At 34.0% G+C, this 14,441-nt stretch overlaps 1 protein-coding gene across 5 annotated transcripts in view; it reads left to right on the top strand.

Moving 5' to 3' along the window:
• Positions 1-14,441, top strand: part of PTPRK (protein tyrosine phosphatase receptor type K) — a 565,921-nt gene that overhangs the window by 328,496 nt on the left and 222,984 nt on the right. For all 5 annotated transcript variants that reach the window (XM_059177599.1, XM_059177596.1, XM_059177595.1 and 2 more), the window contains exon 7: positions 4,802-5,095. In XM_059177599.1, the coding sequence (XP_059033582.1) occupies positions 4,802-5,095 (294 nt within the window). The remainder of the gene's footprint in view (positions 1-4,801; positions 5,096-14,441) is intronic.

Raw genomic sequence — 14,441 nt, forward strand, 5'->3', positions numbered from 1 at the left:
TTTATTTATTTGGGAAGGTGAATGTAGAAGTGCCAATTGCCTTGATGTTTACTGGCTTAGTGACTTCTAGATCTGATTTTGCATTTTATTAATTAACCAAATGTTAATAAGTGAAACATATGTTTATAAAATAGTGTTGTAATAGAAATAATTGGATGAGGATATAGTTTCATAATGACTTATCTTGATTTCAAGGCACTTTTTGAAATTATCTGAAATAAAATAAATAAATGATTTGAATGTACAATTACGATTGTATAATAGGTTTAGATCTAGAGTAATGAATGTAAGTCATTAATTGAAAGTTAATTGGTAACATTGGCAAAGTTTATCTTGTAATTTGGGGATTGCATGCTTCAGCTGATACCTAGTATGCAATTGGGATTTATTCGCACCACACCTCTGGATCTGATAGCGTATTAAGTTATGAAGAATATTAATATTGCTGCAGAACAATTACTTGTTCATTTGCTAGTTGATTAAAATTCATGCATAATTTATTGAAATGAATAGAGATTTTATAAATAAGCCTTCTTGTTCTCAAGGGCCTAAAAACAAAACACATATGCTAATACGAGGCTACTCTTTTCTTCTAACATAAAAAATTTAATATGTAGTGGTATATTAGTCTCATTAATGCTAGATTTCACTCTAGTCATGCTGTTAAACAATGTATATGCTTCTAAGTCTCTCTGAACCTTGTCACAGTTCCAAATTTGAGCTACTTCCTTGGCAACTGCACTACCCTTATTGTTGACCATTGCAAGTGAGATATAAACCTGATCAGGGTGAATTATTACCCTTCTTCCAGCTAAGCACCTGATTATATCAAAGTCATTTTTTCATGTACACAGAACACTAGTGATGACTATTAATTTTTGGTTTTAAAATTTACATGCTCTCTGGAAAAACAAAGCAAAATAACAGCCAATATGGGGTTTGTTGACACATTTAGAAATGTAAAGTCTTTAGCAATTCTTGAAATAATGCCTGGTTTGCCAGTGAAGAAATTATAATGTCAAGAAGTTAAATAACATGCTCACATTTACCCAGCTACTCGTGTGCGCATTTTGTGAACTTAGAATCTCCAGATTCAAATTTCATTTTCTTTTACATGTCATTTCCATAAAGATAGAAAGGACAGAAGAAATATTATGCTTTACTTTTTCACTTGTTTCTAATAATATGTTTTGTTGTCGTGCTTTCCCTCTTGTTTCTCTTCCTGCAGCTCTCCTCCTCTGTTTGCTTCTTATTTTTCACAGCAATGGTGTGGAGAGTTTGGGTGGATGAGAGTTATCATTCAGTATACGGTTATTAGTTCAGGTTTCAGAATACTTGAAAATTTAGATTAACCAAGGTTTGTTATTCATATCTCATTTGACAAATCACTCCGTCATGTTAAATATGAGACCTCTTCAAGTTATTGTTCCATTGTGTTGTATGGGAAGCATTGCAGCTTTGGGTTAGAACCCTAGGAAGCTGTGTATTTAGCTTCATTTACTATTTAACTTAAATTAGTCAGTATATGAGCCATCTGGAATGAAAACAAACATTGCACATATGAGGCAACTCAGTTTATTCGCAAAGTACAGACTGCTTCTTAAAATATGTGCAACATTGAGATAGTCTGGGAAGATATTTGCATTTCTTCTATTATGCTCATTTCTCTATTCAGTTTCATTTCAGCTCAAGGTTTAGAAAATATGTCAACTTTCTCGTTCTGTCTACTAAGACTTTTGTAAACTTGAAATATACAAGTCGTTGGTTGGTAAAATTTTATGATATGAAATGTCTAGCTTTCTCTTTCTTTAGCAGATAAATGAAAATTCCGAACTATTTTGGTTTTATTTAAACTTTCTACTTTGTGAGTAGCTTCTCAATTGAAGTAGTGAAAGTTGGAATAGTTCGCCCTCTACACAATTTTGACTTTATGTTGTTGAAACAATTTTTAAACCATAAAGAAAAGATATTGTAAAGTTTGTAAATCAAATGTTAAGAACTACTTTTTCATAGAAATGGAAATAATTCTACACGTAGATTTTACATATTACATACATTATCTTATATGATCTTAGTTTTATTTTCACTTTCGTGAACCACAAGCTCCTATGGTTCTACCAATAATGAGTTGGAAAGCTCTTGCCATGATGAGCCATGATTACTGATGGGACTAACTTAATATGCCTCAAACATTTTTGGATAGAAGAAAGAAAATCGGTGTTCCTCGTAGGTGTCTCCACCTATGTTGTTATTTTTTCCAATTTTAATTTTTATTTGAGCATAGTTGACACACAATGCTCCATTAGTTTTAGGTATACGAAGTAGTCAGTCCATAAGGCTCTACTATGACTTATGCTGTATTCACCCCAAGGGTAGCTACCATCTCTCACCATACAGTGCTATTACAATATCATCGTATCTGTTTTCTACATGACTCTCATTTTAAAATAATGAATTTGTTGTTTTATTGTTACTCCATCTCCCTTGCCATATTATATGACTAACCAATGTATACAACAGACTAGCAATTAGTAGTTACTCAGTAATTATTTGTCATATGAATTTTGGAGGACCATTATTGAAAGTGACTTTAGTATGGTTAGAGGTCTAGGCCAGTTAGTCTTACTCCTTATGTTAGGGATGTTTGTAACTCAGGGATTCATAAAATGGAAACTATACTTTTTTATACTCTTAGGGTTTAAAAGCAAGTCCTGGGCTACAGCTGAAAACCCTTGCTTCATTTAAACCTGTATTAGAAAGTAAAACCTGTTTGTGAAGGTTTTTTGTTTGTTTGTTTTACATTGTATATTATTCCAAGTGTGTGTTGCCATTAAAATAGAAAATCCAGTTTGAAAGATACTGGCTGACTTTTCCTAACTTTCTTCTATTTGCATATTCTCCATCCACCCCTACTGAGGGAAAGGAGGAAGCAATGTGTGTGGTTACATTTAATAGCTTTCCTTCAGGCACCTGGCTGGCTTAGTTGGAGGAGCATTCGATCTTGATCTTAGGGTTGTGAGTTTGAGCACCACATCGGGTGTGGAAATTACTTAAAAATAAAATCTTTAAAAAAAAAGTTTCCTCCATATATATTGCTTTATCTCTTAAAACACACATTTAAAAATAATTAATCGACTTTATTTCTTAGATTTTAGGTTTATATGAAAATTGAACAGAAAATACAGAAAGTTCCTATGTATTTCTTACCTTGCCAACAGTTACTCCTATTTTTTTTGTTTCAAATCTCTATTTAAATTCTAGTTAGATAACATATGGTGTAATATTGATTCCAGGAGTAGAATTTAGTGATTCATCACTAAATGATTCATCACTTACAATAACACCTATTGGTCATCACATGTGCCTTCCTAATGCCCATCATCCACTAGCCCTTCCCAGGCCTGCCTCCCCTCCAGCAACCCTGTTCGTTCTTTACAATTAAGGGTCTGTTACGTTTTGCCTCCCTCTCTTATTTTCCCCCTTCCCATATGTTCATTTGTTTTGTTTATTAAATTCTACATAGGAACACACAAACCTTTATTTATTTTTTTTTTTAAGATTTTATTTATTTATTTGACAGAGAGAGATCACAAGCAGGCAGAGAGGCAGGCAGAGAGAGAGGAGGAAGCAGGCTCCCCACTGAGCAGAGAGCCCGATGTGGGCCTCGATCCCAGGACCCTGAGATCATGACCTGAGCTGAAGGCAGCAGCTTAACCCACTGAGCCACCCAGGCGCCCAACACACAAACCTTTAAATCAGTTTTTGGGCAGTTACCACTTTATGAAAATTAACACTTTATTTTAAAGTCTTTTAGCTTCCCTGAGAAATGCTGTTCAAGAGATTCAAAGAAGAATATGATCACGTGGTACTAATTAGAGCATCTTCATGACATAGGATTCCCATATAGGGACAACATAGACAGAGCTAGAGCAAGAGTCCTTCATAAAGTCCAGTATTAAATTCACCTGCATCATTGTTAAATGAAAAATAAAAGGGGGGCCCTAATTTATTTTTCAGTGTTTCTATGAGTTCAGACATTACAATAATGTTTGCCAAAGTTTCTTTCAAGGAAATATCTAAGCTGTCCAAAATTAAATTGCACTGTACCTTTGACATTTGAGTTTAATATTTGATTCATTGCCTTATCGCATGCTATTCCCAAAGGCTAGTGATATGTAGTGACTTGTGATTTTGCCTCGGTATAAATTGCACTTTTTTAAACTCTGTGGTGGATATGTAGAAACAAGTCAGCACTTGGTATCAGCTTCTAAGTTCAGCTTTGCTGTTCCTTCCTCTCATCTCCTCTGTAGGAAGTGAAAACTCTGCAGAAGTGAAAAACAAAGCAAAAACCAAAGTACTCCTTTGCCATATTTCATGAATGAAATAAAAAATTATAACAGTATTCATTAATTTGGAGATTTGTTGAGGTCTTAGGACCTCAAGAATGTCAGAGACCCAAATGTACTCTGTTAGTAGCTAATCAGAGCTATCCATCCTTAAATATTTTCCCTTTATTTCCCTTGGTTACTGAATCTGTACAAGTTTATCTTCTGGAGAGACATGTTTTTAATAAAAGAAAACTTGTGGCACAAAGGGTCATATCCCATCAGTGAAAGTATTTACTCTTTAAAAGTACAGGTTCAGATCACTCATTGTTCTGGTTTTCCTTAAGAATTTGTTATGTGCTCCTAAGTAAATTACGCATTAAACCTTTCAGCTTTGAGAGACATTAATATATTTATGTATTTTATTTAGTCTTTTGGATTTTTAACTAATTGGGTTGTACCTTCATCTCTTCTAGAACCACCAAGACCCATTGCTCCTCCCCAGCTGCTTGGTGTTGGGCCTACCTATTTGCTGATTCAGCTAAATGCTAACTCCATCATTGGCGATGGTCCCATTATTCTGAAAGAGGTCGAGTACCGGATGACATCAGGGTCCTGGACAGAAACGCACGCAGTCAATGCTCCAACTTATAAATTGTGGCATTTGGACCCAGATACTGAGTATGAGATCCGTGTTCTACTTACAAGACCTGGTGAAGGTGGAACGGGGCTCCCAGGACCTCCATTAATTACCAGAACCAAATGTGCAGGTAAGACTGAACAGCAGGCCCCTCTGCCTCATGAAGGGATCAAGCATTAGACATTTAGCATAAATGCACTATTAAATGTTTTAATTACTTGGCACATGATGCAGTCACACTAAGCTTTCTATTAAACTTGGTAAATTGTAGCTTTATGTCATAATTGGACTAATTTAAGAGCAGTGTGTTTCTGTTATTATTCAGTATTATGATGAATTCATAATCTTTTCTTGAGCGGCAGTTTTGCTCAGCCTGCTTGTATTCAGTCCAAAATCTCTGACAGATGCTGGTGAAGGTATCATTACCAATGAGAGAGGAAACTTCGGCAATTCAGCAAGTGCTGAATACCTTTCGGCTATGTGGAGATTGTCTCCCTTGGTAACTTTGTTCCGGGCAGTGCAGAGGCCCTATCTGATAATATAGATTAAAAAGTTACTCTGAAGCTGGCCTTGGTGAGATTATTCTCTTACTCAGAAAACCTGTGGTTGAGGATTAACTTGACACCCAACTCTACAGTATACAAAGACTTGTTAATTGCCCTCCCCGTGCCTGAAATGAAGTGATGAAATTAATAGCATGAAACAGTAAGGAAGGATGAAACGTGAAATAAAAAGTAATATATAAATATAGATCCCAGTTCCTAATTATACCATGTTGTTATAGTGGGAGAAATTGTTAGCTATTTATCAAAAGCCACTGAAATGTTTAATTGTCTCTGTTATTAGAGAGCATTTTTAGTGTACTGTTTATTACTGAAAGTGACTTAATTTTTAGTTTAGTTGGAAGAGCCATTTTTTAACCATCAAGTATTATGTTGAAACACCTGCAGAAGTTAGTGCACGAATCTATGCGTCCTGAACATTTAGTGATTTAGGTTCTGAAAATTGAAAACTAAGACTGTAGGGACCTATGAAAATGTAAATGCCTATAAAATGTCTTTTGTTTCTTGAACACATGTGTTTGGCATTTATAGTATTTTTGTTTTTACAATATTCCGGGGCTACTCACCAAGAGAACTGATCTATAATCAAAGCAAGACCCATGAAATTACCTAATATACTGTCATCTTTAAATATTTTAAGTTCTGACTCAATTTTAATATATTAATGTTTATGTATAAATCTTTAAATATTTATATTGGAAGATGCTCACTAACAGGCAGTTTAACTGCTCAATTATTAATCTGAGATTTAGACAACAGAGAGTTTACTAATTTGTACTTTGTTTCTACGTTCTGTGGTTAGGTAGGCAGCTTGACCTAGAAGATGTTGGTTAAGTCCCCATGGCTCAGCCTAAAGCACACAATTTGCTTCTTAAGTTTTCTTGCAGCTCAGTCTTTTTATTCTAGGTATGTGGCAAAGTATTCTGATTGTTATAGGTGAGTTTTCTGAGGGAGAGGCAAGTAGACTCCACAACCTCAGCGAGTCAGAGAAGTAATTTAAAGAGGAGACATTGTGGATATTGAGGAATAGCTCACTCTGTCTTCCAAAATTAAATTCCCCATGTTAACATAAAAGGATGAACAATGAAATTCATTTTACAAAGGATATTGCCTGTACGTATTTCCTAATAAAACTATCTTTCCTTCTACGTTTAATCTTTATAAAGTATATACAAATTAAAATAATGAACAGTAATTTACTATTCCAGTGTCTTCTTTTTTATTTCTTCCCCGCTAAGGGTCCCCCCCCCCTTTTTTTTAAATTCCAGCAAGTTAACATACAGTGCAATATTAGTTTCAGGTGTAGAATTTCATGATTCATCACTTACATACAATGCCCAGTGCTCATCACAAGTGCTCTCCATTCCTATCACCCTGTTTCACCCATTCTCCCACCCACCTCCCCTCTGGTAATGCTAGGTTTGTTCTCTATAGTTAAGAGTCAGTCTCTTGGTTTGCTTCTCTTTTTTTCTTCCCCCCATATTCATTTGTTTTGTTAATTAAGATAAACGTATGAATGAAATCATATGGTATTTGTCTTTCTCTGACTTATTTTGCTTAGCAAAATACTCTCTAGCACCATCCATGTCATTGCAAATGACAAGATGTCATTCTTTTTTATGGCTGAGTAATATTCCATTCAATATATATATCACATCTTCTGTATCCATTCATCAGTCGATGGACATTTGGGCTCTTTCCATAATTTGGTTCTTGCTGATAACTTCTTTTTGACTTCCATGTCCAAATGTTTTTCTTTTAAATATCTCATCTGTTTTCTTATTTTTTAAAGGGTTTCATCAAAGTAGACCCTTTAAATTTAGCAGTGCCATACAATATATTGTTAATAAAATGTGATATTTGTTTAACCAGGAATTACTTGAAATTGGTTATTGATGTGTGAGCCAATGGAGATTGCAAGTATATGAGGTTGTGTTTTAAAGCTAGTTATGCTGTAATAAGTGGAGAAAACAGCATATTAAGGAGCATTGATTTATCCCTATTGAATGCTTATGTTTAGAATGCATATTGACTGTAATAAGTAAAAATATGACTATAAAGTGTTTTGAGGTAATTTATTTTGAGAATAACCTTATCTATGTGGGAGGGAATAGAGTAAAAATAACTTACACTCAGGGTTGCTTTCAAATTTATAAATGTCTTGACATTTTGGAATTACGGTGCTCTTTTCCATCTAATTCTTTATTTGAGAAACATTTAATCTGTGGGCCCTTTGGCATAAAATGGTGTCAGGCTCACTGACACTTGTAGTTTTACTTCCCACTGTAGAAAGTTTATTTGTTTTTAAAACTATCTTTTACATGTGTTGAGTCTTTGTCACATATGTTTCTTCGTTTATAAACGTCCTCAAAAGATGTGTTTGGTGCATGTTTTTATGCCCAAGAAAAGTGCTTAGATTTTCAAATACATTGTAGATTTGAGAAACTGGTTACTGTTTTATCAGGAATGTCTATTATTCTTGCTCTCTATTATTAGAAAAGGGAGGAGAGCTTATGAAAATATATATTGTTTTAATTTATAAACAATCTCTGAAAAGCTGAAATTATAAATAATTGATAAGTATTGTATATCTAAATACAAGGTCAGTATTGATGGTGAAAGTATGATGTCATCTACTTCCCTTCTTCAAGATGCATACTCCTTTCTCCAAATTCAAGATTTCAAATTTCTCCAAATTTCTCCAAATTTCTCTCAAATTTCTCCAAATTCAAGATCTCTCAGCCTTAACCAGCACCTCCGCTGGCCTCAGCCTGGTATCCTATAACACGAACTAGAACACAACTTATGCTAACTGTGATAGTAGCTGGTATTTAGTAATGATTTCAGAAGCCTAAAGTTTTTTCACAAGCTGTGGAAATGATTCCTTTGAAATCCCAATAGTAACCTTTGAAAGAGTTCCCATTTCATTCTATTAATTTTTGCAAGCTCTGCATACTGGTTCTACATTCCATTTTAATCAAGGGTAGGAGAATGCCACACTGTAGTTGTAGTATTAATATCATATGGTTGAATAAATGCTGATTATTATGACATAGCTATTTTAATACACCCTGCATGCTGACAATCAGGAAGCCTTAAAAGTAAGTATAAGAACTTCTCAGCTATGTCTTTGTGTCTGAAATAAATTTCACATGAATTTCTTGTAAAATAACAAACAAATGAGGATTATTTTCTGCCTCTTAGAAATTCTATTGTTTTGGTGTATCACAGGACATTCTTTGACTACCGAGTACCAATGACAGAGTGAATTCATTACACTTTATTATGTTAAAGATCCCATTTTAATATTTGTAAGCCATTGAAATTTTATTTCTGGTAGTAGTAAATTTTATTTTCTTGGTAGAAATTTGCCAATAAATAATTTTAGAGTAAGTTAGTCAAATGATTTTATTTGTGTGGATTAACAAGTAAATTTTGTATTTTTTAAAATGGAAATGTAGATTTTCATAGTGAAGTATTGATTATTTTTGTTTTATAATCAGCATATGAAGTGACTCCATCATGATACTTTATTTTCACACCTGTGAGGTAGATATATTATTTTACCAATTTTGTAGCTGGTTAATCTAAGACTCAGTCAAAACAAAGTGAAACAATGACTTACCTAATGTCAGACAACTAGGCAAGTAGGACTCAAAACACATTTTCTAGTATTTGAAAAGCCTGAATTCTTTTTGCTCTTTCTCATAGTATGGGTGATGTTTTTTCTCTCCCTTTCAGAAGAATATGGCATGCCTAAATGAAAGTATAACAGGTAAAATCTGGGAGGAATGTATATTTTTACAAAAGAGTATTTGCACAGCTAACTTATTCCCTGAGGAACATAGTTAAATGCTTGCCACTTCACTTTTTATTGAAAGCACAATTGATTAGTGAGCTTAACACTCAAATATATGCTGTGTTTTAAATGTTTTAAGCAGTTGAAGAGGTGTAAAATATTGTTTTATTTTATCCTTTTCTGAAAATGCCCTGCCTAGTTGCCAAAGCTATTTTTTGTTTGTTTTCTTTCTAAAGTACATTTAAATCATTTGGTAAGTGCAATTACCTGCTTCAGGGTCTCTCAAGTTAGAAGAGGTGGTAATTACAGCCTCTGGTGGCTATGGCCTCCTAGCTTGCCTCACGCTTCTCTATTCACCTGAGGGGTATGATTATTGCACTGTTAGCTTACAGCCTGACCCATGTTATTGTTCATATAATGCTTCTTCAGGCATTTTATGAATTTAAAAAAAAGGTATAAATGTGAAGTTGTTTTAAATGGGAAGTAATTCAAAAACTCCATTGAACAATCAAAGAAAGTATGCTTGTTTTTTCTCTGTGTCAGTTTCCTCTGGGTATACCATCTGGTATAGAAGCTAAGGAAATACAGTTTCTTTCTTTTTCTCTTATTAAATGGAAATAAAGTATACCATCATCAGAAATTGTCTTCATTGCATGGTTTGGCAATTGCATGTTAAAATTGCTCTTTTAAATTGCTTCTGGATAACCCATTGTGGCACTGTTTTATGATTAACTGACATTTTAGCACATCTCCCTCATAGGGAAGGTCAAGAGTTCAGGGTGTCCAGAGCGTAATATATTTACACAGTTGGGAAAACTACTTTTTACTCTTACACTGAAGTTCAATGCTCTTGGCAAGTTTTAGTGAAACGTAGATCTACGAAGCATTGATGAGGAGGATGTGTTATTTTAGAGGTAAAGATTTACTAAAAATGCATTTTTTTCTCTTATAAATCCACAATGGTAAACAAAACAATACTCAGGCATATTCGGGAAATTACAATGTGAGGAATTAAATTTTGGCCTTCGGGCTATAGCTTTGTCAGCAAAATGGCCATTTATTGATTTTTACTGTGATCTAAGATAGTTACAAATCACAACGACTAGTTATCATTGAAACTCAGCCTTGAGGATAAAACAAAATAAACAACTCTTAAAAGAATTTGTATGGTTTAGGAGCATAAGAGTGACATACTTTTTAATTTGAACTGAAGGCTTATAATTAATGCTTGTTTTAATTTTTTTAAAGTATTAATTTCTTATATCTGATATTTATACAGCTTCTTTGTTTTTGAGCAAGAATTTCAAAAGGCATTGCTATTAATATTGAAGAAAAAAAAAAGCTACAGATAAAAAGCCATAAGAAAAGCCATGGAAAATAATTCTTCAATTTTCAGATATGTAGTACAATATTATTTAATATAGTCACCAACCTGTGCATTACGTACTCATGACTTGTTTACATCATAATTATAAGTTTGTACTTGTTGATCCTCTTTACCCATTTTGCCCATCCTCCTGCCCATCTTCTCTCTGTCAACCTTCAGTCTGTTCTCTGTATTTATGAGTTTTGCTTTGTTTTTTTTTCATTTGGTTTGATTTTTAGATTCCACATCTAAGTGATATCAATCATATGGTGTTTGTTTTCTCTGACTTATTTCACTTAGCATAATACTTAGCATAATATACTTAATTCTGTCTATAATGTTGTGAATGGCAAAATTTCATTCTTTTTATGGTTGAGTAGTATCCACGCGCGCGCGCGCGCGCGTGTGTGTGTGTGTGTATGTGTATACATATGTAGAAACCACAATTTCTTTATCCATTCATCCATCAACAGACACTGGATTGTTTCCATATCCTGGCGACTGTAGATAATAGTGTAGTGAACATAAGGGTGCCCATATATTTTCGAATTAGGGTTTTTGTTTTCTTTGGTTAAATAACCAGTGGTGGAGTTGCTGGATCATGTAGTAGTTCTATTTTTAACTTTTTGAGGAACTTCCATACTGTTTTCCATAGTGGCTATACTAATATCCATTCTCATCTATGGTACGCAAGTGTTCCCTTCTCTCTGTATCTTCACCAACACTTGTTATTTCTTGCCTAAAATCCGTTTTTAGATTTCTTTCCTTTTTATTCAGAAAAACTTTTATTAGCTTCTTTCTTTGTTAGCAGCATGGGTTAAATACTCGGTCTTCAAAGTTATACAAGCAATGTCTTGCACTTAAGCCCCTTGTAGTCTCAAGGGACAGACTATAAACACAGAGTGAAATACAAAATGATAGGAATTTAGGAGAAGAAGCTGTTCTGAGTGTTTAAGAGCAGCTGTCACCAACAAAGGATGGCTTTAAAACATGAAAGATGGACCTTAAAACTTGACTTTGAATTTTTAAGGTAGGAAAAAAAAATAAGAAAATAGACTTAAAAACAGAGGAAACATATGTTTAACCCATTTGTAAATACTGTTGATGTTTTTTTGGTTCTGAAAATAAGGTAGAGCTTTGGGTAACTCTGGGCAGTGGTAGAACCGAGCCCACAGGTGGCATGTGGCCAGGTCTGAGATAATCTAGACTGCTCTCCAGTTGTATTTAAGAAGACTAACATTCCTAGATTTGCTTTCAGAAAGATTATTCCATCTCTATGGAAGATGAGTTAGAACTAAGGAAAGACGGAGGCAGAGTGACCACAAAAAATGCTTATAATAATAAAAAAATTACCCTGGCCATAGTTTTTTCTATAGCATGTCTCTCATCTTAGATCCAAAAGAGGATTATCTGTAAATTCCTGGGTCATATCGTTATTCTTAATCAAGAAAGTTCCTTTTATTAAAGAGATTTTAAGCACATTTTAGGTGATCTAACTTTATTGTTTAGTTCACTTCTCTTTTTCAGATAAGTTGGTTGTCCAATATTATTAATATGCATGCAATTTCTATGACATGATGCATTATTTTAGAAGAGAAAATTGTGGAAGGTTGCAGAGAAACTCAAGAGCTACTGTGTAGTTGATAGAGTATTGATTTATTTCATAAATTTTATTGAGGGTCAAAGTTGTATAACGTTGTTGCACTTAAGAGTGCAGAAGATATAACATTCATAAGACAGGATTCCTGCTCTTAAGGAACTGACAGTCTAGTGTTAGAACCACAATAATAAGAAGAATGTAGTAAGTGGCATATTAGAAATACAAGGTACTTTGGAAATCCAGGGTTGAGAAGGATAATTTCTGATTGGAAAATAATTTTTTCCAACAGTATGTTTGAAAACAGTATCAACCTTTCTTTTCTGAACAGAGATAGATTAATACTTGTGATGAATGAGCCTGTAACCTTATCCCTAATTCCTTAACTGTGGAACAATGCATAAAACAATGCACAGCCAGTAGTCACCATATGGATGATTTGCCTTCACTCTTTACATAGGAAAAGCGTATGCACAGATGGAAGTATTAAATGGAAACTATAAGTCATACCCTGATTTAAATTATCAAAGAAATTTGTTTGGTTGTTTTGAATTATCTGGGGCCATGGATTATAGAAATGTTATTGTAAATTTCCATGATATATATATATATTTTTTTTTTTCCCAAAATCTCCATAGAGAGAGGAAGGGAGAGAAAGAAAGAGAGATTTAGAATATAATCAGTTTTTTGGTTAACTCTTCCAATGGTCGGTAATGCTAAGAACTCCACATAAGGTTCATGAAAGTTGAACAATTATGAAATCACTTTTTCTACTGTCTTTTGTTTTTCACCTCAGGCAGGGGGTGTACAGTTAACCATACATACAGTTCACAGCACATTTCCTTATAGGGTACTTGATTAGTAGCTGTATAATTAATTAAATAGAGTTGTGTTGCTTCCAGCTTAAAATTGTCTTCTTCTGACTTAACTTTGTTGCCAGAAAGCATTTGGTAACCAGTGAAAATGACACTTTTTATTTATCCATAGTGCTTTACCACATGCTGAGTCTGTTAACGGTATCATTAAGTACTCTTTTTATTGGCTTCATTTATTTATATTGAATTTTGCATACTACTGTAAAGCTGACAGGTGGAAATGATTTAAATAACAGCATTGGTCCCATTAAATGTCCTGGATTTCCCCTCCAACCCTAGGTCTTTTATTTGATATTGGGGAATAGAAATAAAAATAAAAGGATATGTTAATAATGTCTTAATGATAACGACACAAGAGTGTCTAGAGAAGAATATGACCTAGGTAGAATTAAAAAGCTATGGATCCAGATAAACACTAAGGGATATGTTAATTATGAAAATAGGTTCCAAAGACAACCTTTAAGCTTCAGACTTCTCTTAGATGGTCACACTGATGCCTATAGACTTGCCCTTGATATTCTTCCTTTTTACCTGGAGAACATTTCTCCGCTTTTAATTTTCACTCCCTGTTTACTTCCTTATTTGACTTAGAATTTATTTTCTTTGCTTTGGAGTAAGGAAGAAAACTCTTAAATCAGGTTCTGCCCCTTCCCCCCCAAAAAAAACAAAAAACAAAACAAAACAACAACAACAACAAAAACAAACAAACATGCGTCACATTTTGTGGGGCAGAGTTGGTGAGGAGAAGTATGGCCTTCATGATTATCCAGACTCTAACTAGTGTTTTGGGAGTGTTTAGTGTTTTGGGAGAGTGTTAGTCACTCTGTACAGTTTCTTGTGTAGAAAAAAATCGACTCTATAAAGATGTATCTTGTTATTTTCATCATTTAACTTGACTCTTAGCTAAATCTGAAGTTGGGGTCATCACAGAACCTCACTTCCTGGTCTTCACTGTCTTCGTACAAGATATGGTCTTGTTATAGCTAATAATTGCTGTAGTGACTCTCTTCGGTGCACGTTCCTGTCCACCAGCCTGTATATAAACTGCAGAGGGGATAAAGCGTATTCAAAGGAAAGAGATAATGAGTGAATTCTAATCTGGAGTGTTGTAAGTTGTATTATACTTTGTGAACCCGATAAAAAAATGAACTTCAAAGGGCAGAAATTCATGCCTTTCATGTCACCCTAAGCAAGATCTGTGTAAATTCAGCTGTCACTACATATGATCTGGCCTAGAAATCATTGAGTGATGTCCATTTTAATTGTCTTAGCCAAA

Source organism: Mustela lutreola, chromosome 6 (genome assembly GCF_030435805.1).
Source record: "Mustela lutreola isolate mMusLut2 chromosome 6, mMusLut2.pri, whole genome shotgun sequence".
Lineage (NCBI taxonomy): Eukaryota > Metazoa > Chordata > Mammalia > Carnivora > Mustelidae > Mustela > Mustela lutreola.